The sequence below is a fragment of the Phoca vitulina genome, unplaced genomic scaffold, assembly GCF_004348235.1.
Source record: "Phoca vitulina isolate PV1807 unplaced genomic scaffold, GSC_HSeal_1.0 scaffold10, whole genome shotgun sequence".
Taxonomy (NCBI): Eukaryota; Metazoa; Chordata; class Mammalia; order Carnivora; family Phocidae; genus Phoca; species Phoca vitulina.
In genome coordinates, this window is record NW_022589713.1 from 14,677,600 (window position 1) to 14,697,114 (window position 19,515).

General features: G+C 35.4%; 1 protein-coding gene across 3 annotated transcripts in view; it reads right to left on the reverse strand.

The window, feature by feature from the left end:
- U2SURP (U2 snRNP associated SURP domain containing) overlaps nt 1-19,515 on the reverse strand; it is a 55,674-nt gene that overhangs the window by 10,913 nt on the left and 25,246 nt on the right. For all 3 annotated transcript variants that reach the window (XM_032408529.1, XM_032408528.1, XM_032408530.1), the window contains 11 exons: nt 19,229-19,333; nt 18,069-18,135; nt 17,831-17,994; nt 16,141-16,303; nt 15,697-15,776; nt 14,507-14,594; nt 13,420-13,542; nt 8,208-8,364; nt 7,381-7,476; nt 6,418-6,484; nt 2,096-2,255 (listed from right to left, as the gene is read on the reverse strand). In XM_032408529.1, coding sequence (XP_032264420.1) covers nt 2,096-2,255; nt 6,418-6,484; nt 7,381-7,476; nt 8,208-8,364; nt 13,420-13,542; nt 14,507-14,594; nt 15,697-15,776; nt 16,141-16,303; nt 17,831-17,994; nt 18,069-18,135; nt 19,229-19,333 — 1,270 coding nt within the window. The remainder of the gene's footprint in view (nt 1-2,095; nt 2,256-6,417; nt 6,485-7,380; nt 7,477-8,207; nt 8,365-13,419; nt 13,543-14,506; nt 14,595-15,696; nt 15,777-16,140; nt 16,304-17,830; nt 17,995-18,068; nt 18,136-19,228; nt 19,334-19,515) is intronic.

Consider the following 19,515-nt stretch of genomic DNA (forward strand, 5'->3'; position numbering starts at 1 on the left):
GCTCCTTGCTCAGCTGGGAGCCTGCTTCTCCCTCTCTCTCCCTCTACTTATGCTCTCTCTGTCAAATAAATAAAATCTTTAAAAAATAAATAAAAATAAAAAATAAATAAAAACTATCCAACACTCGGGACACCTGGGTGGCTCGGTCAGTTAAGCGGCTGCCTTCAGGTCAGGTCATGATCCCAGTCCTGGGATGGAGTCCCGTATCAGGCTCCTTGCTCAGCAGGGAGCCTGCTTCTCCCTCTGCCTCCTGCCTGTTCTGCATGCAGCTCTCCCTGCTTGTGCTCTCTCTGACAAATAAATAAAATCTTATTAAAAAAAAAAAAAAACTATCCAACAGTCGGTTTTGGCATTTAATAACTTCATTTGGCATTTGATAACTTCATTATCAAGAAAATATATTTTAGGGGCAGCTGGGTGGCTCAGTCGTTGGGCATCTGCCTTCGGCTCAGGTCATGATCACAGGGTCCTGGGATCGAGCCCCGCATCGGGCTCCCTGCTCGGCGGGAAGCCTGCTTCTCCCTCTCCTACTCCCCCTGCTTGTGTTCCCTCTCTCGCTGTCTCTGTCAAATAAATAAAATCTTAAAAAAAAAAAAAAAGAAAGAAAGAAAGAAAATATATTTTTATTCAACTCCAGGAAGGCAGAGTTCGGTAAGCTTGGGAAGAGTTCTGAGAGTTAAGAATGGGCATGGGCATGGGGCGCCTGGGTGGCTCAGTTGGTTAAGAGACTGCCTTCGGCTCAGGTCATGATCCTGGAGTCCCGGGATCGAGTCCCACATCGGGCTCCCTGCTCAGCGGGGAGTCTGCTTCACCCTCTGTCTCCCCTCTCATGCTCTCTCAAATAAATAAATAAAATCTTTAAAAAAAAAAAAGAATGGGCATGGGCAGCTTGGAAAAAATCCACAGGTAGAGTATATTCACTGATACATTTTTGCCCCTAAAAAATTTATAGAGAATGTATATAAATAAATACATCCCAGGAAAAATGAATCAACATGTTAACTCTGAAAATCTCTTCTCTTCACTTACAATAGACAGTATGCTGATTCTAAGGTTAAACCAAAATACTTTCCCTGTTAACATTCTGCCTTGGTGATTCTAAGAAAGAGTTGGACAAAAACTTGTACCAGCACAACAGTGATTAGAGAACTGGAAACAAGTTAACTACTATGGCAGATATTACAAAGTAGTACAACGAGTAGTGCTGACACACAGCAGGCATGCAAAATACTGTTAGTTATATGAATGGATAAAGATTTAAAATGCACTCTTATATATACTTTTGAGACTCTGGGCAGACTGCTACGCCAACATTTACTGGGAATGTTTCATCTCCTTGGGGCAAGGAATGAGGAAGGTTCCCATTACAACACCCTTCCCTCTCTGATATGTCTGACTAGTTTTGGTAATAAAACAGGCATTAAAAAAGGAGAGGGAATTGAGGGCGGAAAAAATTTGCTTGAGATAGTGTGGATTTCAGACTATCATAAGGTTTTCCCCTTCTTACTGTTACTACTTAATGTCTACTCTCCCCATCACAAAAGGATGCATACACTTAAAATGAGCCCACTGTAATAAAATGTACACATAACTTGAACGTGCCAGAAAGAATCTCACTTTTCCTTGTTACATACTATGTGCGCTCAAATGTTATGGACTTCATAATGCCAAATGTAATCTATTCATTAGAAGAATCAAGATCTTCAGAGGATCTCCTCTGTGCCACACACTGGATTTATGATGATGAACAGACAACAGACAAAGCCCTTTCCCTTCGTGTGAATCACAGCCTCGTAGGGAATACAGACATTCAACAAGCAAGATAAGAAAACAAAAATAAAACACACACCACAATACATGTAAAATCACAAAAGAAATAAATAGGGAGAAGTAAGCAAATACAGAAGTTTAAGAAAAGGACAGCAGGAAAGAAGGGATGCTTGAACTAAGAGGCCTGTAGGAAGTCAGCTGGTATGAAGGTTTCCAGGCACAGAAAACACAGCATGCAAAGGAATGATGCCAAGAGGGAGCTTAGGTCAGTGAAAAGTGAGAGAAAGCCAGTGAAGTATAGTTTCAACTTCACTGCAATACTAACCTCAATTTCACGAAGTTTAGCTCGTTTTTCCTCACTCATTTCAGAGTACTTAGAGAACTTGGACTCAGTCATTTCTTCTTTGATTGGATTAGAGTACAAATGATGTTCTTCTGATTTGGAACTCTGAGTATCTTCTTCATCTTCACTTTCTTCTTCTTGACTGGAAATAAGCAGAATATATCATATGTCAAGGCAGAAAAAAAATGTTACATTTTACAGTCTGGCTTTATTTTTCACTGCCTTAGACTGTAAATAATGTTAACAAAACATAAGAGGCCAATTCATTACTAAAACATTTCTAGAAAATATTTTATAAAATAATACAATTTTATAAAACTTATGTTTCTTCCACATAAAAAGTTGAGCTTCAACATAATCACTTTTAAAAATTCTGTGTATGTTAATGTTATCTGTGTGCCTTTCATTCTGCAACAAACTTTCCTTGCGGCATTAAGTGAAATGAATAATCAGGCAATGATTCCCCACATTTTCCAGTTCAGCGTGAGTTCCGGAAGCTTAACGTTAAAAAAGCCAAACGTATTTACTCTTTCTTCAGCAAGGGCTATACACTAGAAAATACATGAGTTTGTGTCACACAGTTAACTATGAAACAATGTAGCATGTAAAGACCTTATCTGATCAGCATATAACCCTAGGAATAAAGCAATGTATAAATTTTAAATATTATCACACATTAGTACTCATGTCAGAATTGATTCTAAGAATTATACTGATTCTATATCACATAAGAAGAAGAAAATGAAAAACTAAGTGACTGCCACGGGTAAGGATATAAAGAAGAAAAAAATCTATCCCTCCAGAAGCAATATAGTGGAAACAGACAGGCAAGCACGTATGTGCAAAGTTGGTCCTCACTGCTAGACTCAGACTGACAAAATGTTCTTGAAACACAAATGAAGGGGCTTAAAAAAAGAAAAAAGAAGTTGTATGCTCTGGGACAGGACTTTGGTGTGCACATATGTCAAATCTGGGCAAAACACGTAATCCACACACAAACTCAGAATGTTTATATATATATATAAACAAAATTCCTTTTATAAACAATATTGATTGTGACATTAACATTACTGGCATAGCCTAGAAAATATGCCATTTTCCCTTTAATATTTGAACCTTATTTGTTGGGATTGGGTACTAAACACATTCTACCATAAGCAGGAGTCCTTTCAGTATATATTTAAAACTATTCATAATAATGTAAAAGTAGTTATAACCAAATTCGTTCCAAATAAAAATTATTTGAGAGACTGATAACAGAACTCACACACTGATGAGAAAAATGTAAACAAGGCAGATAAAAATAAAATGTTGGCAATTCAGAGTAAGAAACAAGAGAAGACTATACTACTAGTTTTGTAATTTCTTACCCAAAGGTCCTTTCCTGAACATTACAAAAGTGCTTTACAAACTTTAATACTCTCAGAGCCCCACAAATCATTAGTACCTCATAAAGGTGCAACTCACTACAATACCTAAAGAAGAAAATAGTAAAAGCAAACCATTTCTAGAAAACTATATTCATTGTGGAAATAAATATTTACTTATATTTAACACTTCTCATTAATTTGTCAGAAACTTCCTAAATGCAGGGTTTTTTTTAAAGATTTTATTTATTTATTTGACAGAGAGAGACACAGTGAGAGAGGGAACACAAGCAAGGGGAGTGGGAGAGGGAGAAGCAGGCTCCCCACTGAGCAGGGAGCCCAATGCAGGGCTCGATCCCAGGACCCTGGGATAATGATCCGAGTCGAAGGCAGACGCTTATCGACTGAGCCACCCAGGCGCCCCCTAAATGCGGTTTTTAGTTAATTTTTCTAAACACAAGAATTTCTTATTTTATGGTACATAAATTTTTTACAAGTGTTTCAGATGCTTTTAAATGGTTAAACTATATGCATGTGTATGTGTAAATACAGAGGTTTGCTGGAGGATTATTCCGGAAAGGGTCACTCAAAAAGAATGAGTCACAATTAAATTGTGGTATCTATCTATGCAATGGAAATTACCTAACCAATTCCAGCCTGTATTTACAAATTTCAATAATTTTTTTGCAAATTCAAATATTCCTTAATAAATATCCTTGAACACTTATCTGAATGCTTTCAACTACAGATAAATACAGAGCAGATAACTATATGGACACAAAATAATGCCCATGACACTTACGTGAAAAATGGGATCAGAGAACAGTATGGGCAGTATTATATAATTTATGTTTAAAATAAATATACGTATCTTACGTATACAGAGAAATGATCCAGATGGCAAGACACCAAACATTTAATCATCTTATTTACTTTTAAAGTGAGTTACACTTGATAATCTAAAATACATATTCATTTTACAATTGCGATTTTAATTTTTCAGGGCCTGAGCAGTCTGTTCTAACTGGTTTTGACTTTAGCTCTCAGTTACCAGTTCTAGGTTCAGATCTCATCATAGCTTCATCTTACTCTTTTAAAGAAATGGAAATTCAAGTCTATAAAACCATACAGGATTCATTATAAATGAAATTAAACTACTATTTGGAAGTTTTCTACAAAACAATAGTAGGGCTCTATTTTTTTTTAATCACCTTTCTGCCATAAAAAATAATTACTAGTTTCAAAATGGCATTTTGGATTCAGCCACTAGAGAGCAGTAGTGAGGCATAAGAAAATTTCAAAGACCAAAATGTTGTATATGAAAAAATATCTTATCCTTGCTTTGTACTTTCAGAAAGTTATTTTTGTTATTGTGATTTGTTTGGAGCTCTTAAAAATAAAAAAAATTAGGGGCGCCTGGGTGGCTCAGTCGTTAAGCGTCTGCCTTCGGCTCAGGTCATGGTCCCAGGGTCCTGGGATCGAGCCCCGCATCGGGCTCCCTGCTCCACAGGAAGCCTGCTTCTCCCTCTCCCACTCCCCCTGCTTGTGTTCCCTCTCTCGCTGTGTCTCTACCTCTCTCTGTCAAATAAATAAATAAAATCTTTAAAAATAAAATAAAATATATTTCCCGTGATCCAGGTCTCGCTGTATAAACATGATTACTCTATCAACACTAAAATGCAGTCACATTCCAAACATTAACACAAATATCAAATTTATACAAAAAAAAGTTAACACTTTTAGAAACAAAACCAACTGAAGAAATATTTGAGTTCTGCAATGGCCTTTTCTACCCTTCCTTCCCCCTAAATTATTATGTCATGAATACATATAATTATTTTAAGCCAGTGATGCTACAATAGTGAGAGACATTAATAATGATGTATTATAGTCATTTAAAAAAGGTTAAAGCACTATTTTAAAGCAAACTGGACTGTCTCAATTCCTGTACTCCTCAACAGCCCTAGAGAGGTATTTCCACCAGCAAACCACACCTATATTTTGTAAATATTTTGTCATAATCATTGCTGATTTGTTCTGACCATCCCAATGTTTCTGGAAAGACATCATTGCTGCCAAGTTTTCCTCAGCATATCAAATTGTGCTCCCACATATGCTGATCAGTCACATTTCCTTCACAATCTAAATGCTACTAATACCTATTTTCTGAATCCACACAAATGCCCAAATTGTGCTGGGACACAAAAGGGACTTTTTCCTTTGTTCACTCTTCCATTTGATAACCATAAAAAAAAAAAAAAAATTTTTTTTTTAAAGCAGAAACCTCTGCTTTGTGTTCTTGAGGTCACCTATTCTATTTAATAAAATCAACTTCCTTCCAATGATTTAAAAAGGTGTCAAGTTCTACCTAAAAACTACCAATACACACTTGCCAGGAGAAACTGGGAGCAGTATTCCTATAGTCACAATCTTGGGGTGATTACCGAAGAGCAAAATTCAAAATTGTAATTTCTCTACATGTTAAAAGCTTTCTTTCTGTTATTTATTCTTAGTTCTTTTGAGGTGTTTACATTTAAATAACAGAATGGCCATAATGCAATGCTTAGCACTGTACAATTCAAATAAAAAGCAGCATAACTTTCCCATTCACATTTAAAAAATCACTTTTTTGGAGCCAAAACAATACCTGATGACAAAGATCTGAAATAAATGCAGTTGACCATTTAGTAACTACCGAGAGTATATGCACCTAGCATAGAAAAATCAACTCAGAAGCAAAGTGAAACCAGAGCCATCAAGACCAGAAACCAAAAGCTCTTCATTCACTGGAAAAAACAATGACAAACTAAAAATGATCCTCTCGAGTTTTTTAAGAGTGAGTTTTCCTCTTCACTATTATTTCAAGCATACCTCTTAATGAAAAAGGGAGTGTATATGCAATAAGAAACTAAGTATGTTTGAAACTGAGATTCTTACTTTTGATTTTCTTCTTCTTCTGATTCTTCGTGTTGGTCAAATAACTCCCACTTAGAAGTTGTTACAGCTGAGTGGAAGGAAAAAAAGGATGTAATTCCATAAGGTAAATTAGCATTTTTGCAGTAGCATAGAAGCCCAGCTTTAGAACTGAAAGTTTAGGGTGCCTGGGTGGCTCAGTTGGTTAAGCAACTGCCTTCGGCTCAGGTCATGATCCTGGAGTCCCGGGATCGAGTCCCGCATCGGGCTCCCTGCTCAGCAGGGAGTCTGCTTCTCCCTCTCCCGCTCCCCCCTCTTGTGCTCTCTCTCTCTCAAATAAATAAATAAAATCTTAAAAAAAAAAAAAAAAAGAACTGAAAGTTTATATTACAGAAGTTATTTACAATTATCTATTTTTTGAATAGCCATTTCTATGTGCTAAATTTCTTTCTTTCCTCACACCTATGCTTTAATTTTATTCAAATTCATGGAGTGACAAATTACGTTATCATTCTTATTTGTGTGCTAGATGGTTAACATTTATTTCATTAGAACCTACAAATACTAGAACCTACAAATACTAACAATTACGATTATAAACACTAAGGACACATGTCCAAGTAATTATGAAAGGCAGGTCTAAACTGCATCTAATAAGTCAAGCACTATGGGAAGATCAAAGCCTGGTTTCTCTGAAAGTGACCTCTAAATAGATTTCCAAATAGATATACCTTCCCATCTACATTTTCTACTGAAATGCCTTAACCTGAAAAGTTTTAGTGATTTCTCAGATTTACTCTCAAAGCATCCAACCTGAAAGATCTAAGAAAATTGTAACAGCAACCATAATGAAAATTTAGCCACTAGACATAACTCTGGGTCTTAAGGTTGAAACATCATAAAATGCAAAAAGGAAACATACACACTAATGATTAATTTTAAGTACTCAATTTTTTAAAGCTTAATATTTATTATACTTTTACTCACCCTGTGCTTCCAATTCAGATTCATCTACAGCTTCCCATTTTGATGGGGCAACTTTAAATATGGGCTCATTCTTCTTTGAGTCCTCAGTTGCATCCACTATTGAGGAAAGATAAGCCATTAACCCTGACTACTAGGGGTTGACTTAAGTAGTCCATGGGTATTCAATTATATTATTGAAAAGTAAAATAAAATAAGGCCACACATGGACTAATAATTGCTAGTGTCAAGAATTATGATTAATCCAATTCTCTACACCTGAGGTCCAATTTTTAAACATGTATGTGTCAATTCAGAATATACAAGTTATGATTTCAAGCAAATGGAGAAGTTGGGGCAATAAAAAAATCCTTATTATCTCTACCTAATTACTGTTTAAACTACACAATTCTTTAACTGTTCAATCTTTTCATGTAATTCAAATGTACTAAAGACTGTGTACCCTTCTTATTTCCAAAAATGATTTTAGGCATCTAGGAAAACTGAATCCATAAACTATGAATAAAAAGAGAACTGATGAAATGAGGAATCTGGGATTATAAATAAAATTGAGCACAAGATTTCGCCTACAGTTTTCCTGAAAATTAAGACAAAAAGAGAAACTAATACTATACGGGGTTGACTATCCCAACAAAGAAATGTGACCAGAAAGAAAACCTTTTTCTTGGCAGAGTCAAATGTATTACTGGGTATTTGAATTTTGAAAAGTCAGAAATAAAAGAAAAAAATTAAAGACTGACACCTTAAACTTTTTCCATATCGGCATGTGTGGAAATTAAAGAGTTTTGGAATCCAACTTATTAGATCATCAGTTTGAAATCTGAACTTACAAGGCACTCCATCAAGATCATCATCAAGACTCTTTATAGGGACCCCATCAAGATCATCAATGGGAGTAGCGTCAATAGGAATTCCATCCACATCTTCTAGAGGTGCACCATCAAGCTCTTCCTCAATGGGGGCACCATCGAGGTCATCTGGTACATCCTACAGAAATATACATACTGTTGTAACATTTTCCTTTGCTTACTAGTCATATTGCTACAAGATTAATTTGCAAACCAGTAAAAACCAACCAGCTGGATACCCACATTCCCAGATACAATGTGAGGATATAACTAGGATATAATTTATCCTCCTGACAAAGAAGCAGTCATTCTTTCATTATTTATGAAATATCTACCAAGTGTTTACTGAAACCAGGTACCATGTAAGGCATTGAGCATACAATGATGAGCAAAAATGAGTTTGTCCCCTTGGTCCCTCCTGTAATAGGGCTTACTAGAATTGTTTTTTGGGGGGGGCGGGGAAGCAGGAAATCATATAATCACAATATACAAAGAACTGCAACTATCATGACCGCTACAACAAAGAGGTATATCATACTATTCAAGTGTATGATAAGTAAGTTTCACCTACACAGGTCTGAGAAGGCTCAATGCAGTTATGCTTAAAGGATCTCTGGTAAACAGGAGATGTTTGAGAGAGAGGGAGGAGTATTTACAAAGGTCTATGGTAGAAGGAAATGTATATTTAAGAAACTGAAATGAGGACCATGTGCTTGAAACAGGGGGGCCAATTAGGAGGATTTTGTAGGAGTGAAAGTGAAAATATAATTGGATTAGGATGGTAAAAACGAATATAAAGGATTCATGAAACACAATGAGGTGAAAAGCAACAGAATCGTGATAGAATCTGCTACCATTGCGGTGCATCTCTTCATGCACATATTTACTTATAAAGCTACTTTAATAAAATTAAATCATGCTATATATATTGCTCTATTACGTACTTCCTTCTACTAATATATTATATCTCTTTTCATGTCATCAAAAGTCAAAAAAAATTCATGGAGACAAATGAAAATGAAAATGAAAAAGAAAAAGAAAAAAAAAACAGCCCAAAATCTTTGGGACATAGCAAAAGCAGTTCTAAGAGGGAAGTTTGTATCAATTCAGGCCTACCTCAAAAAACAAGAAAAATCTCAAATAAACTATCTAACCTTACATATAAAGGAACTAGAAAAAGAAGAACAAAGCCCAAAGCTAGTAGAAGGAATAATAAAGATGAGCAGAAATAGGGGCGCCTGGGTGGCTCAGTCGTTAAGCGTCTGCCTTCGGCTCAGGTCATGATCCCGGGGTCTTGGGATCGAGTCCCGCATTGGGCTCCCTGCTCGGCGGGAAGCCTGCCTCTCCCTCTCCCACTCCCCCTGCTTGTGTTCCTGCTCTAGCTATCTCTCTCTCTGTCAAATAAATAAATAAAATCTTTAAAAAAAAAAAAAAAAAAAAAAAGATGAGCAGAAATAAAACAAAACTCAAGAAACAATAAAAAAAATCAATTAAACCAAGTGCTGGTTCTTTGAAAAGATAAACAAAATTGATAAATGTTTAGCTAGACTCATCTAGAAAAAAGAGAGGATTCAAATAAATAAAATCAGAAATGAAGGAGGAGAAATAACAACCAACACCACAGAAATACAAAGGATTACAAGAAGACACTATGAAAAATTATATGCCAACAAACTGGATAACATAGAAGAAATGGACAACTTCCTAGAAACATACAATCTTCCAAAACTGGAATCAGCAATCAAAAACCTCCAAACAAAGTGCAGGACCAGATGGCTTTCCAGGTGAATTCTATCAAATACTTATTTATTTTTTAGAGGGGGGGACGGGCAGAGGAAGAGGGACAGAGATAATCCCAAGTGGGCTCACAACTCAGATCATGACCTGAACAGCAATCAAGAATCAGACGCTTAACTGACTGAGCCACCACCTACCCCTCTACCAAATTTACTTTTTTTAAAAAAAAAATTTTTATTTATTTATTTGACAGAGAGAGAGACAGCGAGAGAGGGAACACAAGCAGGGCGAGTGGGAGAGGGAGAAGCAGGCCTCCCGCTGAGCAGGGAGCCCGATGTGGGGCTCAATCCCAGGACCCTGGGATCATGACCTGAGCCGAAGACAGACGCTTAACGACTGAGCCACCCAGGCACCCCTCTACCAAACATTTAAAGAAGAGTTAATACCTATTCATTCGTTTCAAACTATTTCAAAAAACAGAAAAGGAAGGAAAACTTTCAAATTCATTCTATAAGACCAACATTATTCTGATACCAAAATCAAAGACACTAAAAAAAAGAGAGAACTACAGCCAATATCCTTGATGAACACAGATGCAAAAATCCTCAATATTAGCAAACCAAATCCAACAATATATTAAAACAATCTTTCACCACAATCAAGTGGGACTTATTCCTAGGATGCCAGGGTGGTTCAATATTTGTCAGTCAATGTGATACATCACATTGAAAAGAGGAAGGACAAAAACCGTACGATTATCTCAGTAATGGCAGAAAATGCATCTGACAAAATATAATATTCATTCATAATAAAAACTCTCTGCCAAGTGGGTTTAGAGGGAACATACCTTAATAAAGGCCATATTAAGACAAGGATGTCCACTCTCAACACTTTTATTCAACATAGCACTGGAAGTCCTAGCCACAGCAATGAAATAAGAAAAAAAAAATAAAAGGCATCCAAATTGGTAGGGAGAAATAAAACTGTCATTATTTGCAGATGACACCATTCTATACATAGAAAACCCTAAGATTCCACCAAAAAAACTATTAGAACATATGAATGAAGTGAAGTTGCAGGATACAAAATTAATATACAGGAATCTGTTGCATTTCTATACACTAATAACAAAGTAATCGAAAGAGAAATTAAGAAAACAATCCCATTTACAACAGCACCAAAGAGAACAAAATACCTTGGATTAAATTTAACCAAGGAGGTGAAAGACATATTCTGAAATCTCTAAAACACTGATGAAAAAAACTGAAGATGACAAAAACCAATTAAAAGATATTCCATGCTCATGGATTGAAAAAATACTGTTAAAATGTCCATACTATCCAAAGAAATCTACAGATTCAATGCAATCTCTATCAAAATACCAATAGCATTTTTCACAGAACTAGAATAATCCTAAAATTTGTATGGAACCACAAAGACCTCAAATAGCCAAAGCAATATAAGAACAGGGTAGAGGTATCACAATCCCAGATTTCAAAATATACAAAGCTATAGTAATCAAAACAAGATGGTACTAGGGTGCGTGGGTGGCTCAGTTGGTTAAGCGTCTGACTCTTGGTTTTAGTTCGGGTTGTGATCTGGGGGTCGTGGGATTGAGCCTGGCATCAGGCTCCATGCTCGGCAGGGAGTCTGCTTGTCCCTCTCCCTCTACTCCTCCCCCTGGCTCCTGCTCTCTGCTCTCTAAAATAAATAAATAAAATCTTTAAAAAAAGCAAAATGACACTGGCACAAAAATAGACACATAGATCAACAGAACAGGATAAGTACCCAGAAATAAACGCACACCTATATGGTCAATTAATCTACCACAAAAGAGACAAGAACATATAATGAAGAAAAGACAGTCTCTTCAATAAATAATGCTCAGAAAACTGAACAGCTACATGCAACAAAACAAAACTGAACCACTTTCTTACACCATACACAAAAGTCAACTCAAAATGGATTAAACACCTAAATATAAGACCTGAAACCATAAAACTGCATAAAACATAGGCAGTAATCTCTTGAGCACTGGCCTTAGCAACAATTTATGGATATGTCTCCCCAGGAAAGGGAAACAGAAGTGAAAATCAACTACTGGGACTATACCAAAATAAAAAGCTTTTGCACAGAAAAGGAAACCATCAACAAAACAAAGAGGCAAGCTACCAAAGGGAGATGGTGTTTGCAATAAGGGGTTAATATCCAAAATATATAAAGAACTTATACAACTCAACACCAAAATAAAACAAATAATCCGATAAACAAATGGGCAAAGAACCTGAACACACATTTTTTCAAAAGATGACACAGAGATTGCCAACAGACACATGAAAGGAGGCTCAAAATCACTCATCAGGGGAATGCAAATCAAAACCACAAGGAGATGTATCACCTCACACCAGTCAGAATGGCTAGTATCAAAAGATAAGAAATAACAAGTGTTGGCAAGAATGTGGAGAAAAGGGAACCAATGTGTACTGTTTGTTGGTGAGAATATAAATTGGTGCAACTACTGTGGAAAACAGTATGGAGATTCCTCAAAAAATTAAAAATAGAAATACCATATGACCCGGTAATTCCACTGGTGGATATTTACCCAAAGAAAACAAAAACACTAACTCGAAAAAATACACGCACCCCTATTTTTATTACAGCATTATTTACAATAGCCAAGATATGAAGATAACCCAAGTGTCTACTGACAGATGAATGGATAAGATGTGATGTATACACACATACACAAATATTAGTCATCAAAAAGAATGGATTCTTGCCATTTATGACAACAGAGATAGACCTAGAGGGTATTACGCTAAGTGAAATACATCAGAGAAAGACAATACGATTTCATTTATACATGGAATCTAAAAAACCAAACTGAACAGACCAAAAAAAAAAAACAAAACAAAAAAAACCAGACTCTTAAACACAGAGAACTGGTGGTTGCCAGAAGGGAGCAAAATAGGTGAAGGGGATTAAGATGTACAAACATCCAGTTATAAAGTAAATAAGTCACAGAGATAAAAAATACAACATGAGGAACATAGTCAGTAATACTGTAACAAACAGTGTATGGTAACTACACTTATCGTGATGAGCATAAAATAATGTATAGAATTGCTGAATCACCATGCTGTACACCTGAAACTAATATAACAAGGTTTGTCAAATATATTTCAATAATTAAAAAAAAAAAAAAATGCAGGGATTGGGTGAAAGAAACCCAGTCACCCAGTTTTCACATAAGGCCACAAAACAGAGAAGTCCTGTTACACACCATTTCATCTCCCGGGCTCCAGCAATTCCAGCAACAAAAACCCGTAAGTTAGTGTTAAACAGCAGGTATTTTTCACAAAGAAATGTTACTCACATCCATAACATATCACACCCCCACAGCATCCCCAGAAATAAATTCTATTAAAATAATCACCCAAAGACACTGAGTGCCTACCTCTGTTTCCTTTTCTTCAATAATATTTACAAGTCCTAAGAAAATATTTTGTAGTTTGATCAAAAATGGTTCTGGATAAATTGCCCAATCCTCCCATGCTCTGAAGCAGGTCATTACCCGTTGCTAAATAAATAGGAAAAAGACAACAAATTATTATTTAGGGCAATATGTCTCAAACTTCATCTCATGAGAATGGCCATCACAATTTGCTGAATTTTCCTTTAAACCAACATCCTTGACAGAAAATAACTATCAGTATATTTTTAAAAAATCAATGTCACCTTCTAACTAAAAGGGGACAAAATTAGAAATAAATATAATGAAAAAGAAACAGTAACTGTTTTGCTCTTGACCACCTAAGATCAATGTCCCATAGCACTAGTGGTACACATGAGGCCACATTCTGGGAATAATAGCTTAGAAATTTATGAAAATTGGTATTAAGGTAGTTTCGAACCAAATTCCTTTATGGTCCAATGAAGTACTTTTCTGATTCTGGCTAATACTTTTTCTCTGTCCCATTCCTAAAAACTTTTCTATAAAAGTTTGATTTATGGTCAAAATTTAAGGTCAAAAAATTTTTAAATGAAGTTTTTTAAATTCCCAGGCTAAAAATTTCTTTAATAGAAGTCTTCCTCCCATGAAAGTAGTATCTATTTATTCCATTACATGCGAGGTATTTTGTTTGGCTTTTCTTAACACTGGTCCACAGCTAAGAGGTTATAAAAAGTAACTGAATATATCTTCTAAACATGAATAACTAAAATTATGTTCCTACTCCAGCCAAATTATATATATCATTCTGAAACAAGTGATGTTCTGAATGTTTTTTGTGAAAAAACAAATAGAACATTTAAATAAAACACTTCGAACTAAAACAAATACCCAACAAAATAACACTACATATTTCAAACTTTCAGGCATTTTTGATACTGAAGATAAAATGGCAGTAAATGTTAAAGCAATAATTTCTGAAAGATGCATGTTATGTCTTATAATTGTCCTATGTACTTTTCTAAGCGCTCCAATGTGCTTGCCAGCCCCTACCCCGTTTCACATTAGGGAAAAAATAAAACAATAAACATACCTTGAAGTTTTCAGACTGTAAATGGCCTTGAATTGTACGATACGTAGCATTGAGGTCTGAAAATATCTGACATAACTTTGTTTCAAAACTGAAATTCAAATAATACATATTTACAATAGAATTTATTTTAAAACCCCTATCTACTTCAGCATGCTAGCCAATGAAAACCTCTCTTGAACGTAAAAAAAAAAAAAAACAAATAAATTAATCAAGTAATTCTTTAAAAATCAAGAACTAGGTATCTAAACTCTTAAAACTATAACTGAACGCCTTATTCTGAGTTATCCTCCTGCAAAGAATTAGTTCTCTTGATTAACAAGAAACTTTACATTTAGGATACTTTATGCTACCTAAACTAACCTCTTTGTTTTATAATAGGAAAAGTGACTTATCCAAGGTAAAAAAAACAACAAAAAACCCTAATAACAGAGCTAAGATTAGGACCCACATCTCCAAATTTCATTTCGGAGTCAGCTCCTAGAGAAAAGTTTCCCTGATTCATAAAATAAACACCAAAAATGAACTCTAAAGAAGAATTACATATTAATTAGAATAGAGCAACATAGGGGTGCCTGGGTGGCTCAGTCGTTAAGCATCTGCCTTCGGCTCAGGTCATGATCCCAGGGTCCTGGGATCAAGCCCCGCATCGGGCTCCCTGCTCCGCGGGGAGCCTGCTTCTCCCCCTCCCACTGCCCCCGCTTGTGTTCCCTCTCTCGCTGTGTCTCTCTCTGTCAAATAAATAAATAAAATCTTTAAAAAAAAAAAAAAAGAATAGAGCAACATAATTTCCTACTGCCTAGGAAAACAACCCAGTGAACTACACCAATACAATGATGATCAAAACAGTTAATGTTCTGTCTTTGGTCTCTTACTCTATGCTTGCCATTAGTTCTATTGTTTCAGTTTATTTACTACACAAGTGGCTAAATATGCAATAAAAATAAAGTTATTTTTTTAACTCTTAGTTGTTCTAGTATAATTTACCAAGAAACTGATAAGAAAACCTTCTAAACATTTAGCTTAAAGTGGTTTAATGAATGCAACCCAATTTTTAGAAAATTCTATAAACTAAGAAGAAATACAAATTATTTATTACTGAGACTATGAATTAAACAAAACAATCCTCTTTTCTGAATTCCTTACCCTTAATGTTTTATTTCAGGAATATCAGCTTACACCATTATACTTACAATTTTCTATAATATGAAGCATTGGCAACTTTGGCTGAAGAGTTATACAAAACATCAGAAACCAAATATAATCTGGCAATCTAGAATACCAAAAGATAACATAAAAGAGATTAAAAATAAAAACCAGCAGCAAATAATGTATCTAGAAAAAATTCCATATTGAAATGTTTTACAATCAGTAGCATACAGCTAATGTTTGGCTACAACAATAACAGCTAATTAGAAGAGTTATAAGAAATTCAACATTACCAAAGCCACTACTTTGGCAGGGATAAAATATGTAACTCATTTACATTTCAACCTGTTGATAACCTGTGTACTGATTAACATAACAAGTTTCCCAAGACAGGAGGAAAATAAGACTGCATGGGAAAGATCTCTTCAGTCAAGTTCTTCCAAACAAAAAAAACACCAGTGTTCCATAAAGAGAAATCATTCCCATACCTTTTTGGGGAGGGGTGTCTTTAAGATGGACAATGACTCAGTAATGCAATCCACTATTTCTTCAGCAGCTTCAGCATTATTAAGACAGAAAACCATTGCATCTCCAATATCATTCTTCCTTGGAGTTAACCCCCGCAGGATTTCTTCTAATTTGTCCCTCTGTCTGAATACAAAAGTTTTTAACTTATAAATATTTATAGATATAAATTTCAAATGCCATTACAGTTTCTGCTCACAAACTAATTTCTTTAAAACCTATTCGGATAAAATTGTGAAGACTAAATTGTGTTAAGTCTGATTTAAGTCCCCCAAATATATTACGTTTCTTTGAAGAGCTTACATGGGAGAAGAATATTTTCTCGTGAATAAAGGATTCCAGTGATTTTTAGTTTACAAATAAAGTAAATTTTAAATTATGGGCATTTTTTTAAGTGTCTGAGAATGTCCCCAGTACTATTATCCCATTATAGTGAAAAACAAAAAGCCTTCATGTTTCTCTCTCTCTTTTGAAAAAGTCAGTTACTTTAGCACTTCTGCATCAGATTAGAAACAGGCTAAAGCAGGTGGTGGCACTTTGTAAAGAATCAGAGAGTAACTACTTTAGGCTTTGCAGATCATACAGTCTCTCTCGTAGTTACCTGACTTCACTGCTATTAACACCAAAGCAGCCATAGACAACACATAAAAGGGGAGGGGAAGCATGATTGTGTTCCAATAAAACTTTGTTTATAAAAAACAGGTGGCAGCCAGATTTAGCCTTTAGGCTGAGTTTGCAGACCTGGGCAAAAGTAATGATGAAAATACATCTGCAGAAGCAAATATGCTTCAAATATATATAGTTCTCCATTAGCAAATGCTCTCACAAACAATGCATCAATGCAACTAGTATAAAGATTTAGACTACGCAATGGAGTACGTAATCCTATATGCCATAATCTTTTAGCCAATTTCTCCCCATGAGGTATACAGAACTTACTCTTAATATTTAATAGTTACGTTTCTTTCTTTTTTTTTTTTTTTTAAAGATTTTATTTATTTATTTGACAGAGAGAGAGAGAGAGCAGGAACACAAGCAGGGGGAATGGGAGAGGGAGAAGCAGGCTTCTTGCCAAGCAGGGAGCCCAATGTGGGACTCGATCCCAGGACCCTGGGATCATGACCTGAGCCGAAGGCAGACGCTTAACGACTGAGCCACCCAGGCGCCCTAGTTACATTTGTTTCTGCTTCTTAAACCAGACTAACGTCACTGTACCCATACTGACTGAGCACTAATAAATACGTTTTCATGGTGGCGACACACTGCAACTCTTGCGTAAAGACTCTGCATAATCAACCATCTGATTTCACAAAGCTCTACAGTAATTTTTCCTCTTTAATGTTGCATTCAGAGAGGCTAGAATTCCAAGGGTCCCAAGGTAATTTCTGTAAGAATCTCAAGTATTCCATTGCTAGAGATTCATTGCTTGAGAGATTATCACTATTTTTTATCAGTAGGAAGAGATAGAGGTCAATAGGACACATACTTATCAAGATGTTTAAAATTACAAAACACAAAATGAGAAATGTATTTTAAACATTCACAAGTAAAAGAAAAAACATTTTCTTTTAGGTTAACATCTTAGTAAGATCATTAAAGCAATTATTAAAGCAACTTTTCTGAATATGTAACAGGAAAAGAAAAAATTCTTACTCTTCCTTAAGTGCTCCCTTTTTACTAGGCTCCTCTACAAAAGCTTCTGTTTCTTGCTCTTCTGACATCCCATGCAGGTATGGATTTAATGGTGGTGGTCTCCAAAAAGATCCATTTTTGAACATACGAAAATCTTCTGTCCGCCACTTAGTCGGAGAATCTCCCTAATAAACGTCCAGAATGTTATTAGGTGAAATACCTCAGAGTCGAAATTAACAAAGTAATTGATTCCACTTGCCTGCAGAATAGAATAAAGCTTCCACCTATAGTAAACATGGGCTGGTGTCTGGTTTTCAAATAAGAACCTAAAACAAAACAAACAAACAAAAATATATATATTCTTTAACAAAGGAGTGTCTTCAAGTAAATTTAAACAAATGAGAAATACTATTTGCCTATCTCATTTGAAGTAAACCAAAAGCAAAGATCCCTGAAGAAAAATCCTCACCCACTGCCTTCTGCCATCTATCCCCTTCCTCAGCCTAGCCCCCACACTGCCTTTGTGACTGACATTGGTACTCAGAAGGTATGTATGCATCTTACTGAGTCTTACAATCAATTTTATTGAATGCTTGTATGTCAGATATTATATCTGGCAGTGGATTTTCCCACGATAGAAATTTCAAAAAGCAGTGGTTGTTAAATGACTTAGGAGTGTTAAATGAATGTCTTAGACATATCTGTTCAGAAGATAAGCAATTTTCTATAGTGCTCTATTGTTCTACTATGAAGGACTCTTTCACTGAAAAACATAAAAAAAAGAGTAGTGTTTTCCTCCTAGAGACTGCTAAAAACAATGTTATTTAATTAAGTTAAATCAAAATCAGATAGAAAACTGACCCAAGATCCTAGTCTAATTACTAAAACTGCCTTCTCATCCCACTGCAAAAATAACCCCATACTTAGTAGAACTTTATTCTAGCAAATATTTTTAGCTCCAAAAAATAAGTAAAAAGTATTTTTTAAATGCACACCTGAGGATTAAAAAAAAAATGTGGTATATACATGCAATGGACTATTACTCAGCTTTAAAAGGTAAGGAAATTCTTACACATGCTTCAACATGGACGAACCCTGAAGACATTATGCTAAATGAAATAAGCGAGTCTCAAAGTACTGAATGAATCCACTTATATGAGGTAACTAAACAAATTCAAAGAGACAGAAAGTAGATGGCGGCTACCAGAGGCTGGAGGGCCCAGGGAATGGGGAGTTATTGTTCAAGGGGTACAATTTCAGTTATGGAAGATAAGAAAATTTCTGGAGATAGACAATGGTGGTGGTTTGCACAAAAATGTGAATGCACTTGATGCCACTCAACTGTACATGTTAAAATGGCAAAAACGGTACATTTTCTATTATATGTATATTTTACCACAATAAAAAAAAAATGCACACCTGAACATAGGATTGTTGATTTCTCTGTTCATAATCATAGCTTCAAACATTGGCCCTTCACGTACAACAAACTCTATCATTCGATGTATCAGGGCGAGCAAATTCCTACAACAACAACACAGTTAAAGAAAATGGATTCAGACCTACCACTATATAAAACTATACTTGACCTAAGTTACTATAATTGTGCAGAAAAAGATAATTCTGCTGACTAATACAAAATTTTATACCAAAAAAATAACCTGGAGCATATGTTAATGCCTTGTGCATTAAGAGGGAGTGGAACA